Consider the following 27,550-nt stretch of genomic DNA (forward strand, 5'->3'; position numbering starts at 1 on the left):
TATGCAATTCTTTCTTCATAAAATAAACAGTGATTATGGAACTTTATTAAATCAGATAATAATAAAGAGGTAGGTCATATGACAGACCAGAACTAATTTCTACTCTCAATCTAAAATCTAATCTTGCATCTCCTTGTTCAGTTGAGTAGCCCAGTTGAAATCAGTGGGACTACTTGCATGAGTAGGAATTGCAGGTTCAGCTGTTCTGTAGTTCTAAAAGCTAACTTTAAAGCGTGAATCATACAAGCAAATCACCTTAATCTTTGCCTTGTGCTTGCAAACTCCTAATTGTTGGATCTATTCAGTAACCAGATTTCTAAATAAAATGGCATCACTTATGTTTATTTTTTCGAAGAGAAGCAGCAGCAGCTAATAAACATAGTAGTGAGAACAATGGTAAACTCTTAACCAAAGTGGTGATAGTGAGAGTCACTATAATGCAACTTGCAACCTCTTATCTGTGAAAAAGTATGCCCAGTGGTCTGTGAAGGGATGTTAGATGGGATGGGATCTGAGTTACTACAGAGAATTCTTTCCTGGGTGCTGGCTGGTGAGTCTTGCCCACATGCTCAGGGTTTAACTGATCGCCATATTTGGGGTCGGGAAGGAATTTTCCTCCAGGGCAGATTGGCAGAGGCCCTGGAGGTTTTTCGCCTTCCTCTGCAGCATGGGGCACGGGTCACTTGCTGGAGGATTCTCTGCAGCTTGAGGTCTTCAAACCACAATTTGAGGACTTCAATAACTCAGACATAGGTTAGGGGTTTGTTATTGAAGTGGATGGGTGAGATTGTGGCCTGCATTGTGCAGGAGGTCAGACTAGATGATCATAATGGTCCCTTTTGACCTTAAAGTCTATGAGTCTATAAAAAGGGCTGGACTGCTACTTTGAATTGTAGCTTTTAATTTCCATTTTCATGTTTAGGCACCTTTTCTAATTGTTTCTAGGACAGGATTTCAAAGCAGTGGAAATTCTGATGCCTGATCAAACAGGTTTTTTAAACATAACCTTGGCTAACCTTGGTGATTATTAAAATGAATGCCTGACAAATGCCTCCTATCCACTGAGTGCTCTACATCAGTATTTCTCAATGGCCAGTCCCTGAGATCTCCATGACACAGCTTAGGAAAGCAGCAAGCCAGTCCCCTGTATCAAAAAGGTTGAGAAACACTGCCTACCTCATGAAAGGCTGGTCAGAAATTAACATCAGTTCTTAATCCCTTCAGGATATGCTTGCATGCCAGTATTTGAGGGTAGCACTTCCCCGTGTCAGTTTGAATTGCTTCACCTTGCATTGTGTGTAACTCACAAAAGTGCAGAGTTGTAGTTAAAGAAATGTTGCATATTGCCAATTACTTTACCTTTTCGTATGACTGCACAGATGTTTAAAATGGAAATATATGTTTAAAATGTCATTTCTATTTTATAGCTTTAGAAATGCTCATGAAAAGGGGTTGATTGCCAGCCCTATGAACTTAAACACACAAGCACCAGCAGCGCAGGTTTTGTGCACTGCCCTGCTAATGTGCCTAAGGCTGTTCCACAGAAACCAGCTCTTAGGTTGGGAGGAGGTCTTCATGCCCATTGAGGCCTCTGTTCAGCAAAACATGAGAACACATGTTTAACTTTCAGCACTTGAGTAGTCAGTCCTATTAACTTCAGTGGGATACTCGTGTGCTTGAAGGTAAGTATGCACTTAAGTATTTTCCTAGACCAGGGCCTCAGTCCTCATTCTCTCTGTTAAGGGTGAGAAAGGATTGAAGGACAGAGGTAGCCATGTGTTTGTGACTTGGCTCTCTGGCCACTAAGAACTGAACTTTGATCACCAGTTTATTCCACATAGGCTTTGTGGACTTTTGCTCACAGCTAAACTGAAATGAATTTGAACTGATGACCTAGTGGTGAAATATTTATTTTTCATTACCAATTTCATGAGCCATCCAGTCCCCCTAAATATAGCACTGTGCCCTTGGGCCAGATCTTGTGTCTTCCATACTACAATGTGTAAAATTGAAAAGCTAATCAATTATTATAAACCTATTATTATAAACCTATTCTTAAGCCACATGGGAGAGGGGTAGGTTTGTGTTTGGTTTGTAAATCAGGTGCAAGGCCACCTACATTTTTAAGGCCCGGCTTGACAAAGCCCTGGCTGGGATGATTTAGTTGGGGGTTGGTCCTGCTCTGAGCAGGGGGTTGGACTAGATGACCTCCTGAGGTCTCTTCCAGCCCTGATATTCTGTGATTCTATGATACATTTGGTTTGGAGGCAGCCACTTTCTCGTAATATTTTATACATTGATTTGAAGAGAGCAATTTTCATAGACCCCATAATACTACAGGGACATGATGCATCCTGTGAGGTAACTAAACTTCTCTGTGGCTAAATTTTGCTCTCCCACCTTTGTAACCTCATTGTTTGCAGTGAAGATGAATGGATGTAGATGAGGGGAGAGTTTTGGCCTGTTAACTTCAAAATTTGTGGAGGTTGCACAACACCATACTGGGCCCTAAATGTATATATCCATGAAATAACATATTTCATGGTTTCAACTGCATTCCTACAGCTACAGAGTTTAAAATCAGAGGGACAATCCACATGACATTGCATTGAGGAGAAGATGATTGTGACCTTTTTAAAAAATAATACTACAGTATATTTAGAAAATGAGAAAATGTTAATACGTGATGTCATGTTTGTGTTAATGAGAGTGAAAACAAATAGTATTAACTTCAAAAGCAAGTATAGTGTGGAAATCAGCTGTAAAAACTTTCCCCACGTAGCCCTGCCATTGTGTCTTGGTTACGACCTACAGTATTTCCATTCAAGTCCTATGTTTTTCTCACATAGAACCAGCCAGGCATGCCTGAATCATAGTATATTGCTCAATGATTTTAAAGTATTGAAAAATATCCACAAGTGATTCTGATGGGACTAGTATGACCATTATTAGTTGTGATCTAAATCAAATTTGAATCTAGTTTTCTAGGAGCAAACACATTTCGTTTTGCTTTAATCAATATACTTTTTAAACCAGCGCAGATGTTAGTTTTCATCGTCTACACTGGTTAGGATCACCAAATTGTGTAGTTGAAAAACTAGAGATACTTAACAAAGGCAATGAGAAAGGAGGCAGGGGAAGGTTTTGGTTAGGGTCACAGGGGTGTGCACAGGAAGGTTTTGGTTAGGGTCACATTATGCATTCTGGTCTTCCTGGTAGTGTTTTTGAAATCTAAATGTAATAGGCTGCGCTTGGGGAAACTGTTCTTAATTTGAGTGCACATAGATTACAGGTGCAATTATAAGACTAAAATTTACATTCTTTGCCCTTTAATTCATTTCAGTTTTGTATTAAATAGCGCTACATCTGTATTTGCAGTAGTCCATATACTTCCTTGTACTTGGTATTAGGAATACCGCAAATATTGAGGCAACTGGAAAATTGGTAAGGAGAACCATTATGAGGTATTTGGTCATCTAAATATCTGCTTGTGCCAGGAAAATTCTAATTCTAGTAAAGTCTGGAAATGTTCTCAGTGGGTCTAATTCTAAAATTGTGACTGACTTCTCACATATAAAGATGATCATTAATGTAGTCTTTTATATATAATGTGTATGTAAAGTGTTATTCTGTTGTAAACCTTGTTTAGCTTTAAAACTAATTAAATAGATTTGAAATAATTTTCTCACAACTCCTTTATTTTTATTTTCCAATATTTGGCTGGCAAATAGAATGTCAATATAATATAAAATATGACTTAATCTTTCCCTTACACGTTTTGCATTACTGCAAAATGCTACTTGCTCTCCCAGTAACCTGGGACAAACATTTTTAATGACGGGTGAGTAAACTGGTATATGGTGTTTCTTCTTCGAGTGATTGCTCATATCCATTCCAGTTAGGTGTGCGCGCGCCGCGTGCACGTTCGTCGGAAGACTTTTACCCTAGCAACACTCAGTGGGTCGGCTGGGCGCCCCCTGGAGTGGCGCCACCATGGCCCCGGATATATACCCCAGCTGACCCACCCATTCCTCAGTTTCTTCTTGCCAGCTACTCCGACAGTGGGGAAGGAGGGCGGGTCTGGAATGGATATGAGCAACACATCTCGAAGAACAACAGTTTCAACGGTGAGTAACCGTCTTTTCTTCTCATCCTCATTATAGTAAGGGTATGTGAGTAGATTGTTGCCTTGAGCTTTTTTAGTAATTTTACAAGGCTCTTATACAGTCTTATACGTTTATTATTTCTTTGACGCTTTTTAGCAATGTGTTCAGTTTGGTCCTGTAATCTCTGGCCTGTGCTGAGAATGTGGTGGAGCTGTGCCATCCCAGCAGGAGCTCAAAGAAGTACTGTGCCTCAAGTGTGTGCTTCCCTCTGCTGCCCCAACTGTTCCTGTTACTAAGGATGGCTAGCACTGCAAGTCCCATGCTCAGATGAGCACAAGAACTGCAATTGTAGCTAGTTCCTATGCAAGGGCACCAGAGGAAACCTGACTGAACCTCCCCTGCTTCTTCATCCACTCGGAGGCCATTATGGTTTAATTTGATACATTAATTTTGCAGCAGTATTCTGCAGGTGAACTGCAAGACAGAGACTGACTCAAATACCCCAGAATGGGGATTGAGGTTCTTTAAAGTCTTTTAGATGCTTGGCAGTCATCTAAATCCTGATGCTTTTGAACATGGGTGTTTACTCCTTCACATATTGGTTCCCTACCAACCTGACCTACCCTGAGGATGGTCAGACCAATGCAGACAAGGCTTCCCCAGTCAAAATCTGTGAAGCTGCTGAAAAGGGCAAAGAATGTGTGCATATGAGCTCCTAGATTAGAGAATCCCTGTGCAGAGCCCATAGACACTGCCGCAGCTGTGGAGTTGTAGTTATCCGTTCAAAGCAGCAATAGGGGAAAGGCGATTTGTGGGTGAAGGGGACAGAATTGTCTCTTATGGGGAGGAGGAGAATCTTTGGGAAGTGTCCTGTCTCTCCTGCATGCCAACCCTGGGAAAGGGGACTTCCCCACTGATGGATCTGTTTTGAAGACATCAGTGCTCACTTCAAGCTAAAGAGCTCTCATCCTGTCCTGTGTGACTGACGTTCACTCAGCTGGATAGATCTCATCCCTCTCCCTACACTAGGATGTTTGGAGAGGCCCCACTAGCTGTAGCAGTGGGGAACTAGAGTCATGGACTCTGCCTATGAAATTGGGCCTTGGCTGCTGTATCGGAGATTTGCAGCACCTGCTGATGTTTGGGATTCCAATATGTGCGCCACAGGCATGATATAAAGCTATGCTGTGGAACTCTGGCTGGGTACACAGCTACAACAAAGTCAAGCTCTGGGCAATAGGGCAGATTGAAAGTCTAGTCCATTGAGATTGTCTCCTTTTGTTTCTAGTAGAGGTTACTTGTTCCGTTAAAAAGAAAGTGTTTTTTTTCCTTCCCCTTAGGTGGAACGTGTTGGGTATTCAAGGATCCTTACTTAGCCTCTTTGTGGAGCCAATTTACTTCTCTAGCATCATCTTGGGGAGTTTATATCATGGGGACCATCTATCCAGAGCAGTATACCAGCGGATAGCAGAGATAGAAGATCTACCACCTCTGTATACGCTCAACAGACCTTTACTTAGTGGCAAGTATCTAATGGAGAAGGCTGTACGGTAACTGAATCTGTTCCAACAGTAACATAATTTTGCAATTCTCAAACCTTTGCAAATTATGTACTGTGAGCAAGTTGTTTCATGACTACAGCAAGGAAATTATGACCCAAGCCTGAAATTAAGCTATAACTAGCTAGAATTACTATTACAGGGCCTTCTTTGTGTGTTCCAAGATCCTAACAGGAGTTTCTGTGAACTCTTCTATATGAGCCATTTCATGTGGCTGTATTTATCTGCTGTTTTGAGAACGCAGGTGCCCCAGCAATATATTAGCAAAGATGAAAGCCTGGGTTTGGTGAAATCGCTCTTCCTTTCCCACCCACGGAACAGTGTGAGGTTTCAGAGCTACTGCTCTTGCCATTGCAGTTGTTTGTTGAGCCATCTCCATCACGTTAGCAGTGTGCCAAGATACACGAACATTTGTTTCTCGATTCCTAGAATGACAGAGAAAACGTCCCAGCTGCCATTGGTTGCATTTTCTTCCTGTCATCAGGCTCTGCTGGATGCAGCATATGTTTTAGTTAGCATGGCGCTCCACTTGCCTGCATGGCCCAACTACCATAATAATATCACTTCCACCTCATAGCTTGGTGCACAGATGCTGCATTTGGAGCCTAACAGCACATCCCTTAGGATTACCTTTAAATAGCTTGTCAGATTTCTGTTCATAATCTCCAGCTACCGTCATTAGCTAATGTTGCAGTTGTTTGTTCCAGATATTGTTTAAGCCCTTGAATATTGTTTTTTATTTAGAATGTTGTTAAGTAGGATTAAGCGGAATGGCAGCATTTGAATTTTGCATTCATCTCTATTTAAAAAGAAACTGTTAAGGTATTTTTTTAACCCTTTTAAAAATGATGGTCTCTATTAGTTACAATAATGCCATGACAAGTTTAAAAGTGAAATGTTTCCCTCACAACATGGGTGATTCCCCAGTGCTAGTCACACTGCTTTGTTTTATAGCACTTGGTTTCCAGCCTGTGTTTCTTTATTTTTCAGAAAAAGCCTAATTTTTAAAGCATGTTTAACAAATTGCATGAATTTTGCATACAGGCATAGGGGATGGGAACAGGTACATCAAATTAACCACTATCCATTTAGCTATAATGAAAGTTCATTAATAAGGGTCACACAGCTTAGGATACAGTAAAACAGGGGCAGGCAAACTTTTTGGCCTGAGGGCCACATCAGGTTTCGTAAATTGTATGGCGGGCCAGTTAGGGGAGGGGATCGCGGCCTGGCCCCCACCTCCTATCTGCCCTCCCCCGGGGACTCCTGCCCCATCCAACCCCCCCGTTCCCTGACAGCCCACCCCCCCGGACCTCTGCTTCATCCACACCCCTGCTCCCTGTCCCCTGACCACCCCTGGACCCCTGCCGCCCCATCCAACCCCTCCTCTCATTCCTGACGGTTCCCCCACCCCGGGACCCCTGCCCCATCCAACCACCCCTTCTCCCTGTCCCCTGACTGCCCCTGGACCCCTGCCGCCCCATCCAACCCCTCCTCTCATTCCTGACGGTCCCCCCACCCCGGGACCCCTGCCCCATCCAACCACCCCTTCTCCCTGTCCCTGACTGCCCCTGGAACCCCTGCCCCTGACTGCTTCCTGCCGCCCCATCCAACCATCCCTCCTTCCTGACTGCCCCCCCCGGGACTCCTGCCCCCATTCAACCCCCTGTTCTCGCCCCAACCCCATCCACACCCCTGCTCCCTGACCACCACCCTGAACTCCCCTGCCCTCTGTCCAACCCCCCCGCTCCATGCCCCCTTACCACACTGCCTGGAGCACCGATGGCTGGCAGCACTACAGCCGCGCCACCCGGCTGGAGCTGGGCCATGCCGCCACCGCACAGCACAGAGCACCGGGTCAGGCTGGGCTCTGCAGCTGCACTGCCCCAGGAGCTCAGAGCTCCGCCACCCAGAGCATTGCTCTGGTGGCGGAGTGAGCTGATGCTGTGGGGGAGGGGGAACAGCAGGGGAGAGGCTGGGGGCGAGCCTCCCGGGCCAGGAGCTCGGGAGCCGGGCAGGACGGTCCCACGGGCTGGAGTTTGCCCATCTCTTCAGTAGAATGTCAAATGATGGACTTCCCACAAAGATTAGTATGTAATAATAACTAGTAGTTACAGCACACTAAATCCTACACAGTCAATTGTTTTGACCATAATAACTGACAATTATAGTTGCTGTCTGATTTCATGTATGCTTTTCTGATTCCATATTTAGATTGTAAATTCTTTGAGATGGAATGTTTGTTGTCATATTCTCTGTAGCAGTGGTCCCCAACCTTTTCCGGGTGGCGGGCGCCGGACGACAAGCCACCAAGGACCGTGGCCAGCGGACAAGCATCCGCTGAAATGCCGCCGAGAAGCGGCAACGTCAAGAGGCATCGCCGCCGAAATGCCGCTGAAGTAGGATCATCAAGAGGCGTTGCCTCCGAAATGCCGCCAAAAATCAGCAGCATTTCGACACCGCTTTTCGGTGGCATTTCGGCGGTAACACCTCTTGATGACGCTGCTTTTCGGCAGCATTTCAACGGATGCTTGTCTGCTGGCCGGTACGTGGGCGCATATAGATGCCCCAGTGGGCACCATTGCTCCCGCAGGCACCGTGTTGGGGACCACTGCTCTGTAGAGTATTTAGTGCATTTTCAGCTCGGTATATTCCAGCTGTGGGATTTTAAGGGCAATCTTCATGTATCTGACATAAAATAGTTCTATCTGTTTTAAGACTCCTATCAGAACTTTATCATTATTATTCATAGATAGAAGTCTGAAATCTTCTGGGCTGTTTGAACAGCATTTTCAGAGAAATACCTTTCAGACTGGATATGAAACCACAAAAAGAAAATGAGTTAGATTAAATAGATTCATGGATTTTCTTTTGTTTGGGGCAGCAGTAGTGTTCAGAGCCCAGCACAGTTGGATTCAGATGGTGTATCTGTTTAGTCACAGATCCACTGGCCAGTCCACACCTCTCCTAATAACCTCCTCTCTGGAGGTGCAGATGAAGCCACATAGGGCTGTGCAAACCTAGGCCCCCCAATCCTGCCTCCCCTTGCTCAGTTGGGTGAAGGTTTCAGTTGTATTTTGAATAGCGAGAATATAGTGGTTTGTTTCAGAGGCAAAATGATCTCTTCAGTGATAGTGTTTTCTCTCCACACTCACGCTCTGACCTACCTTTCTGGTAAACACAATTTGTATTAAGTCTCAGTTAATGCCAGCAGGGATAGCTGGAGAACACTGGAATCAAATGAGTTTCATTTTCCGCTCTTCCATTAGAAATCAGCATTGTTGTCAAAAATAAAGATCTTTCTTTATCCATAGGCGCCTGCTGTGAAAATTTAGTGAGCAGAAAGGTTAAACCTGAATGTACTGTCTCGAGTGCCTTTCCTTTAGTTGGTAGGAACAAGAGGCCCATGCAGTGGATACTCTGTCCACCACTAAGACCCCTAAAATCTTGACTGCACACCCCAGCCTTTCAGGATGGAGGAGACGCCTGCAGAGCTATAGCACGGGGGAACATGGGCAGTCACAGAGAGTCAGCATCCAAAAACTGAGAGCAGTCAGGTTGCCTCTTCTGGTCTTCCAGTATCATCGGAGAAAGAAGCACACTGCCGTTCAGACAACATGACCATTGTATATATAAATCAACAAGCAGGCACAAGAAGCTGAGATCTAAATAGTAAATCAGCAGAGTCTCTTGTGGGCAGAAGCTCGCTTAGCCTCCATGAAGGCAATCAATATAAAAGAGACACTGAGCATGACAGTGGACTGACTAAGCTATCAGCAAATAGACAGATTGGAATGGCCCCTGAACCCAGCTACCTCAGGTGGACCTGTTTGCCTCCAGACAAACGTGAAGGTCAGGCACTTCTTCACTAGGGAGCACAACCACTGGCAATAGAAATTTGAGTGACTGTTCACACGATTCCATTCTTGATGTGCATGTACTCCATGGTCTTTTGCCAGCAGCCTCCACAGGGGCCACATTTGCAACCTAGGTGCCCTCCCACCGCCCCCTGATCCCCAAGTGAGATCATAAATGAAGGAGAAGTCTCAACCATCCCTCAGTTCCTTCGTACCATACATGACTGCAAGACCAAATACTGCAGTGTTCACTTTTTCTGAGCATTGTGTTATTTTTCCTTAGCTTTGTATATAATATTTACATAGTACATATACAACTACATTCTTCTTTAGTAAATAAGGTTTTTGGCCTACGACTTCCCACTCCTCACAGTGGTACTAGCGTTATGGCAGAAGTCAAATCAGCAGCATTTGAGACCTGTCCCTCATGTGATTCTTCAATTAGTATTAATGATGGGCACTCCTGGTGTCCGATGTGCCTGTGAGAACACATCCCAGAGCAATGTGCTGTCTGTTGCTCTTTTTCCAACCACGCTCAGAGAGCAAGGAAAGCCTGCCTGAAGCTGTTCCTCCTAAAAAAATTAATGCAAATCTCTTCAGGCACTAAATGGGGATTCTATTCTGGGAAGCAATGAGTCTGAGAAAGACTTAGGTGTCGTGATGGCTAATCATCTGAACATGAGCTCCCAGTGTGAAGCTGTGGCCAAAAGGACTAATACAATCTCTGAACGTATAAGTGGGAATCTCAAGTAGGAGTAAGGAGCTAAGTTCCCTCTAAGCTGTGAAGCCACGCAGCATCCTATTAAGCACTGTGCAGGTGCTCAGGGCTGCGGCGGGCAGAGATGCTTCTCCCCCAATCCCGGACCTGCCGCAGCCAGGGAAGAGGCACCCCTCCCGCGGCCCAAACCCAGCCCGGCCTGGACCTGCGGACAGGGAAGAGGTGCCTATCCTGCAGCCCCAACCCAGCCCAGACCTTCCATGGATGGGGAAGAAGCACCAATCCTGCGGCCCCAACCCACCCCAGCCCGGACCTGCTGCAGCGGGGAGAAGTGCCTCTCCCCCAAGCCCAGGCGCTGCTGCAGGGAGAGAGAGTTGGGGGGAGAACTCTCTCCCCACCGTAGCCCCAGGGAAGTCTGCACCCCAAACCCCTCATCCCCCGCCCCACCCCAGAGCCCGCAGCCGGAGCGCTCACCCCCCACACTCCAACCCCCTCTGCCCCAGCCCTGAGCCCCCTCCCACACTCCAAACCCCTCAGCCCCAACCCCCGCCACATGAATTTTGTTATGTGCACCAATATGGAGATGATTTGTCACGAATCACCTCCATATTGTTGCACATAACAAAATTAATTCCGCACATGCGTGGAAAAAATTAGAGGGAACTCTGGTAAGGAAGTCGTTTTACCTCTGTATTTGACTACTGGAATACCGTGTCCAGTGTTGTTGTTCACAATTGAAGAAGGATGTTCATAAATTGGAGGGTGTTCAGAGAAGAGCCACGAGAATGATGAAAGGATTAGAAAGCATGCTTTATAGTGGTATGCTCAAGGAGCTCAATCTGCTCAGTTTAACAAAGAGAAGGTGTGATGGTTTGTACCAGGCCCTGAGGCCCCCTGCTGGAGGCCTCGTGGTCCTATCACACTCCATCTAAGAAAGGAGCAGTAGAAAAGTCCTCAAGCCTGCTTAGAATGGCTGCTGGAAAATCAGCCAATCAGAGAGGCTGCTGGGAGCAGCCAATCAGGGACCGCCAAGCCCATATCAAGGGAGCTGCAGTGCAGAACAGAGGGCAGTTGCTGCCTGGAGCTGGAGGAGCATGGCTGGCTGAAGGAGCTACAAGACTACAGATAGAGCAGTTGCTGGCAGGGACATGAGGAGCAAAGAAGGAGCCCCTCGCTGGCTCTGGGACTTGGTAGTTGTAAGCCCTAAGGTAAGGGTGGAGAAGGGGAAGGGGCCACAGAAAAACTGTGATACAGCCCTGAAAGGGGAACTGAATTGTTTAGTGGCCCAGCTGGAGAGCTGGGGCCAGAAAAGCCCAGAGAGGCGAAGAGTCTCCAGGGAGGAAGCCCTGGGAACATGGCCCCATAGCAGGGCCAAGGGACTATTGGACTGATGGTGAGGCACGGCCAGTGAGGGCTACAGAGACATGCCAGCTGAGGGGTACTGAGATAGTCCCCTGTTGGACTGTTTGCCCCAGAAGGGGTTTGATTTGTATTTTGCACAGACTGTGTGACACAGCCAGCGGCTGAGTCGCCGAAGACCTACCATAATTAGAGAGAGTACAGGCAAACACACGCGGCCAGGGGGCGCTTCTGCATTACAGAAGTTTAAAGGGTGACATGATCACAATTTATAAATGCCTGCATTGGAAACAAAAATTTGATAATGGGCTTTTCATCAGACAACGGTATAACAAGATCCAATGGCTGGAAGTTGAGGCTAGGCAAATTCCGACTGGAAGTTGTGCTCATTTTGTAGCAGTGAAGGTAATTTACCATTGGAACAAATTACGAGAGTTGTGAAGGATTCTCCATCCCTGGCAATTTTAAAATCAAGATTGGATCTTTTCCCAACAGATCTGCTTTAGTTCAAACAGGAACTAATTCCAGAAAGTCCTATGGCCTGTGTTATACAGGAGCTCAGACTAGAACTCTTGGAATCTATGAGAGGTTATACAACCAGGACTCAGCCATTGGTTCAGTCTCTCACTGTAATTGCCCTGGGGAGCTGTGATTTCATCTCACGCTACCAGTCCACAACTACTTAGAAGCCCTGTTCATCTGCCACTACATCAGCATTGACATCTTCCAGGGGCGGAAGGAAGCACTGCTCTGAAGATGAGCCATCCCGGGCATCTGATAAACTGAGATAAAAGGGTCATCAGATACATGACAAGTGCCCAAAGCCTGAAAAGGCCCCTTCTGGTACGCCAGTACCAATTTCCAAGTCAGCACATACAGTTCTGTGTAAATCTCTGCACTGCACTTACCCTGGTACTGACCCTTCAGCACCAACCCCAACACCGAGTACCTTATTACTCAGAAGCCCAGCAATGAGTGCCTGTGATGGTAGCCCTCAGTCCTTCCACCTGAGTGCCAACTGTTTCTATGGTGCCTGTGACATCTGATTAAAATATGAGCATGTAGATCATTGTTGCTACCACTGTTATATAATCACAGCAAATCTTATGCAAAGTATGTTAAGTAAGGTGTCTATGAAAAGTTAAGATTTGCTGAATATGATTATCCTATCTGTATGCATGTATCATTTTTTGTATTTGAAGTTATGAGTATTGGCTCTATACCTGTATTTCAAATGTGTTTGCTTCTGGTAACACTTACAAGGTATTTAGCCAGCACATTGTGAAGGAATTAGTCAAGTTCAGTGGCCCATCAAAGAACACTTAACTCACAATGGACCATGGAAGATGCCTATCTACACTTAATGGACTTTCCTGAGGATGTTCTAACTAGAGTACCGGTAATGGCTTCTGCTATGACTAAGTGAAGCATGCATGGACATGTGACTTGCCCATGTGACTCCTGTTTTCCACAAACTAGAACAATGGGTTTCTTTTCACTTGGCAGAAGCTATAAAAGGCCCTGGAAACATCTCCATTTGGCCTCTTTCCTGCTCAGACCTCTGGACTATGATGAACTTGTACTAATGGGAACATTCTAACAAGGGACTGAGGACCTTCCAGTGATTTGGAAGCAACCAGAGACTTAACAAGCCAGCAGTTTATTCCATCACTGCTACAAGCCTGATCCAAGAACTTTGAAATTGTTGTATGTATTTGATTCCTTTAACCAATTTTAACTCTCACTTTCTTTGTTTTTATAAATAAACCTTTAGATATTAGATACTAAAGGATCGGCAACAGCATGATTATTGGGTAAGATCTGAGTTATATATTGACCTGGGTATGTGGCTGGTCCTTTGGGATCAGAAGAACCTTTTTGTTATGAAATTGGTTTTAAATAACCGCACATCGTTAAGTCTAGTGTCTGGGAGTTGAATCCAGGACTGGAATACCTAAGGAGGCTGCATTTCTGACTTCTTGTTAACCAGTGTGGTGAGACAGAAGTTTACTTTTGTTGCTGGTTTGGTATATCTCATGGAAGAATAACTACCAGTTTTGGGGTGTGCCTGCGCTTTTTTTCCCCCAGCAGCTTGTCCTGAATTTGGTATTCTCAGTGGTGACCCATGGAGGCACAGTGACAGTGCCTGTTACCTCGACACCAGCTATCTCAGCCCTGAAACCATAAGTGGTACTGAGTACTGTCGGTGGGCCCTACACCAGAGTCACCTCTCCTTGAGAGATGGAGAGTGATGGTATCCAAACCACTAGCTTTGGAGTCACTGATATGCCAGGTTAAAGAAGTGTATACCTGGTACTGACCTCTCCTATGCTAAGACATGGCACACCTGACAAAACTGTCCCTTTCCCTGGAGGAAGCATATTCTTTTTCCCCTTCTTCTGCTGAGCATTGTAGAGACTCATATCCTACATGTCCACCTTCCCTTCTCTGGGTAGCTCATTGGGAGTCAGACGGGGATCGTAGGGAGTAGTCCATGAGGGTAGTAGTTCATAAGGATCAATCTTCCTGGTACCCACCCCATGTGCCCTCCACCACAATACTCATATCTGTGACCACTGTGACCTTACTGGCTGGCCTGGGGTGTACAGCCTTTCTCCCGGAAGCCTGCAGTAAATCCACTCATGCTGACTCAATATGGGAATTCAAGATATTCCAGGACATGATGAAGTGCATCGCAGAGACCTTGGATATACCTCAGGAAGGAATCTAAGAGAAGCAACACAAACACTTGGACGTTCTACACCAGGGAGACTTGCCATACCCATTAACAAAGGTCTACTGGAGTCTGCAAAAATATTTGGCATCCACTTTCATCCATCCCAGCCCTGCTGAAAATTGCTGACAGGAAGTACCAAGTACCTGCTAAGAGATTCAGCCTGTTTGGCTGCAAAGTGTATTCATCAGATGAGGGTGGTTAATACTAGACCCCCTCTCAAAATATGGCTATTTAAACTGGGACACGTTGCCTCCGTTTATAGACAAGCTCTGAAAGGAATATCAGGAGGAGATGAAGTCTGTCACAGCTGAGAAACAGCTGACTGTCTGCACTTCATTATAGGCTACTCTGGACATTGCACCATGCACTGTGGCCACTACAAAAGCTATGAGGAGGTTGGTACGGCTCCAGGCCTCTGTGATCCCCAGGGAGGTCCAAGTAACAATTAAGAACTTCCCATTTCAGAGTAATGAACTTTTTTACAACTGAATGGATGAGACCCTCCGCTCCTTGAAGGACTCACATGTGACACTGTGCTCTTTGGGTTTGTGTGTCCCAACCCCAGGGAGTAAGTCGTCACACTAGCAGCTGTCCTTTAAGACAGTGTTCTCCTGTCCAGTATTTGGGGCCATACCAAATTCACCGCCATGAAAAGCGCGTCACGGGCTGTGAAATCTGGTCTCCCCTCGTGAAATCTGGTCTTTGGTGTGCTTTTACTCTCTACTGCACAGATTTCACGGGGGGAGACCAGTGTTTCTCAGTTTTGAGGTTCTGACCCAAAAGGGGACACAAGGTTGTTTTAGGGGGTCGTGGTATTGCCACCCTTACTTCTCCGCTGACTTCAGAGCAGGGCGGCTGGAGAATGGTGGCTGTTGGCCGGGTGCCCAGCTCTGAAGACAGCGCCCTGCTAGCAGCAGCACAGAAGTAAGCATGGCATCACTTGACAGGGGATGGATCACTTGATGATTACCTGTTCTGTTCATTCCCTCTTGGGCACCTGGCATTGGCCACTGTCGGTAGACAGGATACTGGGCCAGATGGACCTTTGGTCTGACCCAGTATGGCCGTTCTTATGTTCTAATACCATACCACGCCACCTTTACTTCCGCGCTGCTGCCTTCAGAACTGGGCGGCTAGGGAGTGGCGGCTGCTGACTGAGGGCCCAGCTCTGCAGGCAACAGTGCAGAAGTAAGGGTGGCAATACCATACTGTGCCATGCTTACATCTGTGCTGCTGCTGGCGATGGCTCTGCCTTCAGAGCTGGGGTCCCTGCCTGCCGCCACCGCCCTCCAGCTGCCCAGCTCTGAAGGCAGCACCACCACCACCAGCAGCCCAGAAGTAAGGGTAGCAGCACTGCAAACCCCACCCCTACAATAACCTTGCAAACCCTCTCCCCACCTCTCCCCAACTCCTTTTTGGGTCAGGACCCCTACAATTACAACACCCTGAAATTTCAGATTTAAATAGCTGAAGGCATGAACTTTACGATTTTTAAAATCCTATGACCATGAAATTGACCAAAATGGACTGTGAATTTGGTAGAGCCCTACCAATATTACTGTGACAGATATGGCAATTTCCTGTAATATCCTTGAAAAACTTTATAGAATTAAGTTTAAGTATCTTTGGTGACCATTGTATTTTAATGTATTATTGTGAGCATGGGTGATCAAAGGACTATATTGAACAATGTGGCAGACAAGAATGGTCTTTTGGGACAATACGCATGCAGTGGATTTCCTGGGAAATCTCTAAGAGATAAATGCAAATTTCCCACCTCTAGTTATGCAAAAACCCAGCCTTTTGAAGCTATATCCTGAGGGAGGGGACCATTGTCTCCTGATTGCCAGTTCCCAGAATCTGAAGATCAAAGGCCCAAGCTATATAAAAGAACGATGGAACTATTCATGATTGTGCTCTTTCTGAGCCAAGGCCGTTCCGAAGTTGTTTGCACAGAAAACCCCCTTTGTGAGGTTGAAGGGGCAACTCCTATGAGTGTCCTTGTTGGAGTTGGGAGATCTCCAGTAAGCTTATAAACATGGGTCTAAGTTCTTTTATTGTTTTTTATATCTTTTCTCTGTAACGTTTTCACCTTAAGAATAAGTGTGTTTGCTTAGCAAGGGCTGTGTGGTAACTTATAACTGCTGCCAATCACTATTCATAAAACATCGGAGAGAGAAAGCAAAGCACAGATGCTGGCCTGTTTAGGCCCTCTGGCTTGTTGGGAATAAGACAGTGTACATAGGGAACTGTGCAGCTGGAAAAATCCCACACAGAAGGGAGAGAGACGTGGGTCTCTGCCCAAAAGAGGTGATGGCTGAGGAATTGGAAGTCTAGAATTGGGTGCCCTTGGTGGACAGCGGAGGAGGAATATACGTGCAGTTGCTGTCACCCTTAGAGAATCTCAGAGCCACCAAGGAAGAGACAGATTCCATCATAAATTACCCACTGCCTCCTCTTCTGCTGCCCAACAGTCTGGGGCTTCCAACAGGCAGCATATTTGAGACCAGTGTTGAGCACCTGATAGGGCCACCTGAGAAACTTTCCATTCAACTCCTTCTTTGGCAACTGTCTCTCTTACTTTTAGAAGCTTGGGTTGGGATTACCTTGGACTGATGGATCTTGGAGATCATAAGCACAGGGAATTATGTTTGGTTCCAGTCTATTCCCATCTCCTCCCCACTTCTTCTTCGAGTGATTGCTCATGTGTATTCCACAGTAGGTATGCATGCTCACCACATGCACCGGTGCCAGAAGTTTTTCCCTTAGCAGTACTTGTACTGGGGGAGCGCCGCTGCAACCCCTAGAATGGCGCCTCTGTACCGCGCTATAAGGGGAGCTGCCCTCACCCTCAGTTCCTTCTTGCCACCAGTAAAGGTAGTCAGAACTTTGTGCTCCAGCTCTGCTGTAGCCTTTCTACTTGACATTATTGGTACTGTTCCTGGAATTGTTACTTCAGTTGTTAGAGTGGGCTCGGGGCATGCCCCATGCCCCAGGCTTCAAGTCATGCGACTCCTGTCGCCATTCTATGCCTAGGAGTGACCTGCACGCTGAGTGTCTCTGCTGCTTGGGTGAGACTCACATCAACGAACGTTGTAAGATCTGCATGTCATTCAAGCCACAGACCAAGAAGGAGAGAGACATTAGATTCCGTGCTCTCCTGATGGAATCGGCATTGGCCCCAACTCCGACACACAAGGTGGACTCGGCACCCAGCGCCGCATCGTCGGTGCATAGCAAGGCCCCCTCTACCAGCCGGCACTGCTCGCCCTCCAAGAAACAGGGAAAGAGCCCTACCTCGCAGCGGCGCCGAGATAAGGAAAGAGGGGAGGCTGGTCCCACATCAGGCAGCCCGGTACCCCACATGAAGGCCTCTGACTCGTGTTGAGTGGAGCAGCCCGGTACTGTCTGCCCGCACGTCTCTGCCGGTATGGATGCCGTCAATGCCACAGGCTATGTGGGCCGCGAAGGACATTATGAGTCTGCAGGTTCCAGGCGCGCAGCCAGTGACGACTCCCCGGTCTCGGGGCAAGCCCCCATTGGGTGCCCATCAGACCTCTCCTGTGGGTCGCAGTTCCCACTCCGAGGGCCACTCCCCGCACCGTTCGGCGCGCAGCGACCGATCGTCCGGCAACTCACACCCTCCCTCGATGCCAATAAGGCCATCCCAGTCATCACCCGCACAGGAGTCTTGAGACCCTCTATGCCGCCTGCCAGCAAGCACAGGCATCGAGAAAGGCACCAAGAACCTTTCCCTTCGTGATGCGACTACCTCAGCCATTCTCAACGGGATAGACGTCGTCAGTCTTGTACCAGTTCCAGCTCAGCTAGACATTGCTCTCAGGATTCCCCTCGTGATGACTCAGCACCGGGGCACCGGAGTTCCCGCGGCCGTCATGGGTACCGAAGTAGCATTTCAGGCGGGTACCAGTCCTCGACATCGAGGTCCAGGTCCCGAGGGAGGCAACATCGCAGGAACCGCCACTCATAATGTTCCTGTGAGACCGTGCACTCGACGGTGACCTCGGCCTTGGCACCCAGCTGCCCATCCCCGGCCCGCACAGACCAGCTGGGGCAACTACCGCCACCAGACCCTCAGCCAGGTCAGTGGCAAGGAGCCCCGTGGCAGGGACATTGGAGCCAGTGGGCACCGTGGCCGCCAATGGCCGCCCAGACAGGGGCCAGCTCAGTCACCGGAGTGTGTCAGGCCCCATCAGCCTCGTCCGGCCGTCTAAGAGACAGATCGGCGGGCCATGAGTCGGCGGACCCACGCCCAGTCTCTGATCTGGGGCTCAACCCGCCAGTACTGGCCCAGGCCCACAGCTCCATGCCAGCCTTTTCCCTGGCAATGGACAACACCATAATGGCTCCCCTGCCATCAATCCCTCAGGAGGACTTTAAGGCGCACCAAGACCTGCTAAAGCGGGTGGCATCCAGCCTCCAGCTGCAGGCCGAGGAAATGGAGGGCCCTTCCGTTTCCCTCTTTAATGTGTTGTCCCCCTTGGCACCGGGCCGCATGGCTCTGCCCCTGCACCAGGGTGTAGCCAACATTTCCAGCAAACTTCTGCCTCCTTGGCCCTAATCTCCAAGAAGGCTGAAAGGAAGTACTTTGTGCCGGACAAGGACCATGAGTACCTCTATTCCCACCCGGCACCTAACTCGCTTGTGGTAGAGTCGGTAAACCACAGAGAGCAACAAGGTCAGCCCGCGCCTACCCCAAAAAATAAGGACGCCAGACGACTGAACTCCTTTGGTAGAAAAATTTACTCCTCGGCAAGTAGCCAATCACCAGGCCTTGCTGAGCAGATATGACTTTAATTTGTGGGAGTCTCTCCTTCCAGACCAGGACAGGAGGGACTTTAAGGCCCTGTTGGAAGAGGAGATGGCAGCGGCGAAAGCGGCCCTGCAAGCGGCGTTGGACGCAGCCGACACTGCAGCCCACTCGATGGCTTCCGCGATTTCCATGTGCAGGGCGTCATGGCTCCTCCTGTCTGGACTGTCGACAGAGGTCCAATCCCTTATGCAAGACCTCCCATTTGATGGGAAAGCGCTCTTCACAGACCAGACGGATGTCAGGCTGTATGGGATGAAGACCTCGGGCCTCTACGTCCCTCCAGCTAAGGACAAGGCCAAACCGCAACCATCAGCTCAACCTGCATGGAGCAGATACGAGCCCCTGTATAAGAGACCAAGAGACCAGAAACGCTGGTCTCAGCAACAGTCCCGCTCCAGCCTGCAGCCTGGGCCCTCTAAGGGCTAGAGGCAGGGAAAGAGGCGGTTTTGACTGTTTGCAGGGGGGCACTGGGTCAGTTGCCAGGGAGACCCCCTGATTAATAAAGTTTGTGTTCTGCAACCGTTTGTCTGCCTTCCGCATGGCGTGGTCCCATATAACATCAGACCAGTGGGTCTTCAGAATCATTTCCAAGGGCTACATGTTGCAGTCCACCTCCCCCGCTCCAAACCACCCGCCCTCCCCGGTAGACCCGGAGCATGCCTACCTCCTAGGGCAGGATGTGGATTGTTTACTGCACCTGGGGGCAGTGGAAAGAGTACCAGTAGAATTCCAGGGCAAAGAGTTCTACTCCCGGTACTTCCTGATCCCGAAGGCCAAAGGAGGTCTCAGGCCCATCCTGGACCTCCAGGGCCTAAACAGTTTTCAGGCCCGCTCCAAGTTCCGCATGGTGTCCCTGGCCTCAATTTTCCCCTCCCTGGACCCGGGGGTCTGGTGTGCATCCCTGGACCTCCAGGATGTGTACTTCCACATCCATATTTTCGAGGGGCACAGGCGCTTCCTCTGCTTCCTAGTGGGGTCAGTTTGCGGTCCTTCCATTTGGCCTATCCACGGCACCCAGGGTTTTTCACGAAGTGTATGGCTGTGGTAGCAGCCTACCTCAGGTGGGAAGGGGTACAGATCTTCCCATACCTGGACGATTGGCTTCTCAAGGGCGACTCCCGTTCTGAGGTAAAGACCCACGTGGAGCTGCTCCTCTCGACATGCACTGGTCTCGGCCTAGTGGTGAACGAGACCAAATCAACCTTAGTTCAAGTTCAGCGCCCAGAGTTCATTGGGGCGCTGCTGGACTCCTCGAGGGCCACAGCCTCTCTCCCCCCAGACAGGCAAGGTGGGACTCACTCCCTAACCCTCTGCTGGGAAGCCCTGAGCCTATAGGAGTTCTGTATAGCCCACAATATCTCCCTGAGGGCCGTACACCTCCCGGGACGCAATACATAAGCAGACCACCTCAGCAGGGTCTTCTCCCCCCAGTACGAGTGGTCGCAGCACTCAAAGGTCACTCACCGGCTCTTCCGAGAGTGGGGCGTTCCCCAGGTCGAGCTCTTTGCAACCCGCCAGAACTGGCGTTGCCCCCAGTTCTGCTCCAGGGGAGGGATGGGGAGAGGCGTGATCTCTGATGCATTCCTTCTGCAGTGGTCAGGCCGGCTCCTTTATGCTTTCCCACTGTTCCCCCTCACCGACAAAGTAAAAGGTAAAAGCAGACAAGGCGAGAGTCATCCTCATAGCCCCGGCATGGGCCGCCAACACTGGTACGGGACCCTCCTTCGCCTCTTGGTGGCCCCCCTGAGGACGCTGCTGCTTCACCCGGACCTCCTCTCCCAGGATGAGGGCCACCTTCTCCAACCCATTCTAGCCGCGCTCCACCTGACAGCGTGGTTGCTCCGTGGCTAGACGAGGAGGGGCAGGTGTTCAGAGCAGGTAAGGTGGGTCCTCCTGGAAAGCAGGAAGCCGTCCACGCGCTGTCCATACATGGCAAAGTGGTCCAGGTTCTCCAAGTGGGCAAGTGAGCGGCGAGTCTCCCCCTCCTCCACTCCTCTCCAGCTTATCCTGGACTACCTCCTGTCCCTTATGACCCAAGGACTGGCACCCGCCTGGGTCAGGGTACACCTGGCGGCCATATCGGCCTTCCACCTGCCGGTGCAAGGGCACTCGGTCTTCCCCCACTCTATGACCTCCCGCTTTCTGAAGGGCCTTGATCGTTCATTCCCATACGCTAGACCCCCCGTGCCACAATGGGACCTGAACCTGGTTTTGTCCCATCTCATGGGTCCTCCATTTGAACCCCTGGCCACGTGTTCCTGGTCTCAGCATTCGTGGAAGGTGGCCTTCCTTGTAGCAATCACGTCGGCCCGCTGTGTCTTGGAACACAGGGCCTTGACCTCGGAACACCCCTATACGGTCTTCCACTGGGATAAGGTCCAGCTTCGCCCACACCCGGCATTCCTCCCGAAGGTGGTCTCCACGTTCCACATGGAACAGAGCATCTTTCTTCCTGTGCTCTGTCCTAAGCCCCATTCCTCCAATGAGGAACGCTGCCTTCACATGCTCGATGTACATAGAGCCCTGGCATTTTACCCGGATTGGATCAAACCATTCCAGAAATCCTCACAGCTTTTTGTTGCCTCGGCTGAGCGGGTGAAGGGGCAACCTATCTCCATCCAGCGTCTTTCCCGCTGGATTACCTCGTGTATACGCACATGCTATGACCTGGCAGGGGTTCCCCCACCACCAGTCATTAGGGCACACTCAGCGAGGGCTCAGGCCTCATCAGCTGCCTTCGTAGCCCATGTCCCTATCCAAGACATTTGTAGAGCGACCAGTTGGGCCTCGGTTCACACGTTCACTTCGCATTACACAATCGTCTCCCAGTCTAGGGATGACGCCAGGTTCGGCAGGGCAGTACTCCGTCCCGGTCTATCGTGAACTCCTACCTGCCTCCAACAGGGATAGCTTGGAATCACCTACTGTGGAATACACATGAGCAATCACTCGAAGAAGAAAGGACAGTTACCTTTTCCGTAACTGGCATTCTTCAAGATGTGTTGCTCAGGTGTATTCCACGTCCCGCCCTCTTTCCCCTCTGTCAGAGTTGTCTGGCAGGAAGGAACCGAGGGTGGGGGGAGCGCGCAGCTCCCCTTATAGCGTGGTATAGAGGCACCACGCTAGGGGTCGCAGCATCGCTCCCCCAGTACGAGTACTGCTAAGGGAAAAACTTCCAGCATGGGTGCACACCTACTGTGGAATAAACCTGAGCAACACATCTCGAAGAACACCAGTTACAGAACAGGTAACTGTCCTTTTTCCATCCTTACTCACAAGAGACTGTTTAGAAAATAAGTAGACTCCCTTCTACAACTGGAGGAGGGATGTGCCCTTTGTGTTCAGGGGCAGAGATTTTATTTCCATTACTTTCTCATCCCAGAGACGAAAGGTGGTTGGCAGCCCATCCCATATCTTCAACATCTCAGCATCTTCATCTGCCCTTTCAAGTTCAGGATGGTGACTCTAGCCTCCCTAATCCCCTCAGAACTGGTTCACAGATGTCTGCCTGCAAGATGCATATATCCATATATCAATCCATCCAGCCCATAGAGAATACCTCAGATTCCTGGTGGGAACATCTCACTACCAGCACAAGTTCCTGCCCTTAGGTCTTTGTACAGGACACAGAGTATTCACCAAATGCTTGGAAATCATGGCAGCTCAACCAAAGAAACACAGAATCCAGGTCTATCCTTACCTCGACGACTGGCTGATTCGAGGAAGATCACCCCAACAAGTGACTGACTCCATTTAATTAATTCTAAAGCTCTCTACCGCACAGAACCTCAGAGTCAACAGAGAAAAATTCATACTGACTGACTCAGAGCACAGCATTCCTAGGAGCACTGTGAAACTGCAGGATAGCAAGAGTTTATCTTTCACAGGAGAGATTCCAAACCATAGTAGATCTTATCAACCAACTTCAAGCACACCTAAGAACATCAGTGAAAATATGTATCAGACTTTTAGGACACATGGCCTCATGCACCTATGTGGTGCCATTTGCTAGGCTTCATCTATGCTTCATGTGAAGGTGGTTGAAATCAGTGTATCCACTCAGCAGACACTGCATGATGGTCACAGTCCTGCAAGAAGTCCTCTTCTCATTAAAGTGGTGGAAAGACCCTCATCAGGTGTGCAACAGAGTACCCGTTCTTTGCATTTCTACCTAGCAAGACACTGGGTGACTCTACTCAGATATGGAGAGCTCATCTAGATAGATAGTCTTAAATTCAGAGCCTGTGGTTGTCTCAAGAAACCTGCTTCCATATAAATGTCCTGTTGCTCAGAGCTATCTGTCTGGTATACCAAGCATTTCTGCCTCCTCTTCTGGGTTCCACAATACAGGTGCTGACAAACACCACAGCTGTGCATCACATTAACTGACCAGATCATCCCCACTCTGTCAGGAAGCCATGCAGCTCTGGAATTGGTGCATTTAAAGCAGCAGCTTTAAAGTTTTTTGAAGAACTTGCAAACCTTAGCACCTGACCCAGAACTGAAGACTTTTTCATTTGATAGAATCTGCCAGACAAGCCCAATTATGGTTTAGGCAGGGCCAGTGCAACCCATTAGGCGACCTAGGCAGTCACCTAGGGCACTAGCATTTGGGGGGCGGCATTTCGGGTCCTTCGGTGGCGACCGCAGTGGCCGGATCTTCGGCCGCCCCAGTCATCGTCGGCATTTAGGCAGAGGGAGCTGGGGTGGAAAGCCGCCTGCAGCAAGTAAGGGCGGGGGTGGCATGCAGGGGAATTCCCTGCCCCAGCTCACCTCTGCTCCGCCTCCCCTGAGCATGCCACCCCACTCTGCTTCTCTCCCTCCCAGGCTTGCGGTGCCAACAGCTGATTGGCACCGCAAGCCTGGGAGGCGGGAGAAGTGGAGCGGCGACGGCGTGCTCAGGGGAGGAGGCGGAGCAGAGGCCGGGGGGAGCTGCCGCGGGGGAGTGCCTCAGGGCAGAGTGGGGGAGCTGCTATGGGGGGTGTGCCTCAGGGCGGGGAGGGTGTGGGGAGATGCTGCGGGGGGGGCACCTTAGGGCGGGGGAGCTGCCACGGGGGGTGGGGGGCACAAGGTGAAAGTTTTGCTTAGGGCGCGAAACATCCTTGCACCCTCCCTGAGTTTAGGTGTACATTTTTGAAAGATTCACAGGGTTTTTGAAATGGGAATCACATAGTGGAAATGAGCTTTGAAAATGCTGACAGAACAGGGTGGATTGATTTAAAGCAAAGTGACCTGAATCACCGATTACAGTCATGATTTAAATCAGCAAGCAGGAAACCTTGATTTAAATCATAGATTTTAATCTTGTATTGCATTTATATTGTTACATTATTTTCCTAAAGTAAGGTTGATTCTCATTGATTGGTATAAATTGGTACTATTTTTTGCTAACCAGGAGACTACATTTTATATATATATAAACATTTATTTAAGCACCTATGTAACTTAACATACATTCACTCAGATTCTTATTTGTTACAGTTTTTATTGTTAGAAAATGGTGAATGACAGGTACATGTCTTATTTACTAGATGATTTTTACTAGTGATTTGTGTCAAGCTTCACTTGGATGGAAATTGGAATTCAGTTAAAATGTCCAAAAATACCATTTTAAAACTGATTATTAATTAAATAAAACTAACTCACATGTGCTGGGTACATAAACTTACTTTTTTATTAAACATGTTTTGCATTTAAAACTAACTAATTTATTAAACAGAGGAAGTAGTATCTGTAATTAGTTAATTGAACTGATTATGTCCAGTCTCCGTGTCCTTCAAGGTTTTAGAACCAGTAGGACTCATCCCCTCACACCTGATTTTTGTTCATAGTTTGGAAGAGGAAAATAAACATTTGTGCTTTTTCAAACCCCAATTGTTTTCTCAACTTTGAATGAACTAGTTATTTAACTGAATTGGTTGAGTAAACTGAAATATTATCTCTGCAGAAGAGGCTAGTCAAAAGCTGGGTTAGCACTTAACAAACTCTGGTTTCAGGTTCTTAAAGATTTCTGCCAGTTCAGTGGTTTGACTTTCTTTAAAACTTTGACAGCAACATGAAAGGCTTGAATATTATTTTATTTCCTTAAAATAAATGATTTCACTAGATTATAATACGTTTAGACCTTAACTTACATGGTCATAATTTCAAATTTAATTTTAAATAGGTTAATTTTCTTTAAAATAGCACATTAATGTAAATAAAATTATTTACATAAAAATCCAACTTTTAATATTTTTTTAAAAGAATCATTGATTTGTATCCAACATGAGACAGGAGATAATGGATACATCTAGAAGGTAAGTTATAATCATTTTTGTGACCTGTATAAAAGTTGCTGTGCCTAATCCTGTCTCTCCAAAGTCAGTGGAAGCAGGAACCTTGTTTTGGGGAATTTTTATAATGTGTGCAAGCTAAATTTACAGTAGTCAGTAGTTCTTATGCATGGTTGTCTATACACTCTTTGCAGCGTAAGAAAGAGTAGGCCTTCTTTGTTGATATGTATATGGAAGATATGTTATATAACTGCTAGTATCTGTTATGCTCCTGAAGCATATTACAGTAGCTATTTAGAAGTTGTCATGTCCAGTGTGTGCCCCCAAGTTGCAATCTTACATGGGGAAATGGAGGGAGTGAAAAGTCCTCTTACCCACAGGAAGTTTGAGCAGATTTTTGCTCAGGTTTTGCTCTGAGTAGTTCTGCTGCCTGTGTCAGCCACCAAGAGTAGGGAACCCTGAAGCTCTGAGCCTCCACGGGTGGTGGGGGGCCCCAAAGCTCCCAGCCAGCCCCCACAGCTGCCTAGCAGCTCCCCATTTTGTCATGGATACTTTTAGTAAAAATCAGGGACAGGTCATGGGCTTCTGTGAATTTTTCTTTATTGCCTATGACCTGGTCTGTGACTTTTACTAAAAATATTCGTGACAAATTGCTGTCATCTACTGGGAGAGCAATACAATTGTCATAAACAGATAGTTAAGGGTTAATGCCTCTTTTACCTGTAAAGGGTTAAGAAGTTCACCTAGCCTAGCTGACACCTGACCTGAGGAACCAATGGGGAAACAAGATGTTTCAAAAGGAAGGAGGGAAGTTTTCCTTTGTTTAGAGTTTCAGTTTCAGCCGGAGTGAAAAAGATCAGAGTAGTAAGTTTTAGAAAGAAATAAATAGGTTTATGTTTATTTTCTTTGTAACTTGTCTTGGTATCATTAAGGGAATTATCAAAATTGGGTGTTTGGGTATTTTTTTGTGTAACTAAATTTGTGCCCAGGGGAACATCCTCTGTGTTTTAAATCTGTTGTCTGTGAGAGTAGCTGGTATGCTAATCTCTCCCAAAGGGTTTTCTTTTACCTTTCTTTCCTTTAATTAAAAGCCTTTTTCTTAATACCTGATTGATTTTTCCTTGTTTTTAGATCCAAGGGGGTTGGATCTGGATCCACCAGGAGTTGGTGGGAGAAAGGAGGGGGGATGGTTAATTTCTTCCTGTTTTAAAATCCAAGGGGTTTGGATCTGTGTTCACCAGGAAATTGGTGAAGTCCCTCAAGACTACCCAAGAAAAAAAAAAGGTAGTGCTTGGGGGGGGTGGCGGCGATACCAGATCTAAGCTGGTAATTAAGCTTAGAAGTGTCCATGCAGGTCCCCACATCTGTACCCTAAAGTTCAGAGTGGGGAAGGAACCTTGACAACAACACTGCACAGACAATCCAGGAAGTTGTTGGGGACAAAGAGGATTCAGCTAGACCGTTCTCAGTGGTGACAGATGACAGAACAAGAGCCAATGGTCTCAAGCTGCAGTGGGGGAGATCTAGGTTACAGTATTAGGAATTACATTATTAATATTAGGAAACACTTTTTCACTAAGAGGGTGGTGAAGCACTGAAATGGGTTACCTAGGGAGGTGGTTAAATCTCCATCCTTAGAGGTTTTTAAGGTCAGGCTTTACAAAGCCCTGGCTGGAATGATTTAGTTGGGGTTTGTCCTGCTTTGAGCAGGAGGTTGGACTGGATGACCTCCTGAGGTCCCTTCCAACCCTGATATTCTATGATTCTAAGATCTTAGCCTTAATCATGAATGACCATGAGTGGCCTAGATCTCAGTTTTAGGTCTCTTTTCAAGACAGGTAGCTCTATCCCATGAAGCAGTAACTCTGAAAAAGATTTGGGTGTTGTGGTGGATAATCAGCTGATCATGAGCTCCCAGTGCAACATTGTGGCTAAAAGGACTAATTCAAAACTTGGATGCATAAACAGGGAATCTCAAGTAGGAGAAGAGATGTTATTTCACCTCTGTATGGCACACGTGTAATTGCTCCTGGAATGCTGTCTCCAGTACTGGTGTCCACAATACAAGAAGGTTGTTAATAAATTGGAGAGGGTCCAATTTATCA

At 47.6% G+C, this 27,550-nt stretch overlaps 1 protein-coding gene across 4 annotated transcripts in view; it reads left to right on the forward strand.

Annotated features, from left to right (window-relative positions):
- ADARB1 (adenosine deaminase RNA specific B1) overlaps nt 1-27,550 on the forward strand; it is a 271,564-nt gene that overhangs the window by 230,730 nt on the left and 13,284 nt on the right. For all 4 annotated transcript variants that reach the window (XM_045032826.1, XM_045032829.1, XM_045032828.1 and 1 more), the window contains exon 10: nt 5,447-5,628. In XM_045032826.1, coding sequence (XP_044888761.1) covers nt 5,447-5,628 — 182 coding nt within the window. The remainder of the gene's footprint in view (nt 1-5,446; nt 5,629-27,550) is intronic.

This window comes from Mauremys mutica, chromosome 10 (assembly GCF_020497125.1).
Source record: "Mauremys mutica isolate MM-2020 ecotype Southern chromosome 10, ASM2049712v1, whole genome shotgun sequence".
Lineage (NCBI taxonomy): Eukaryota > Metazoa > Chordata > Testudines > Geoemydidae > Mauremys > Mauremys mutica.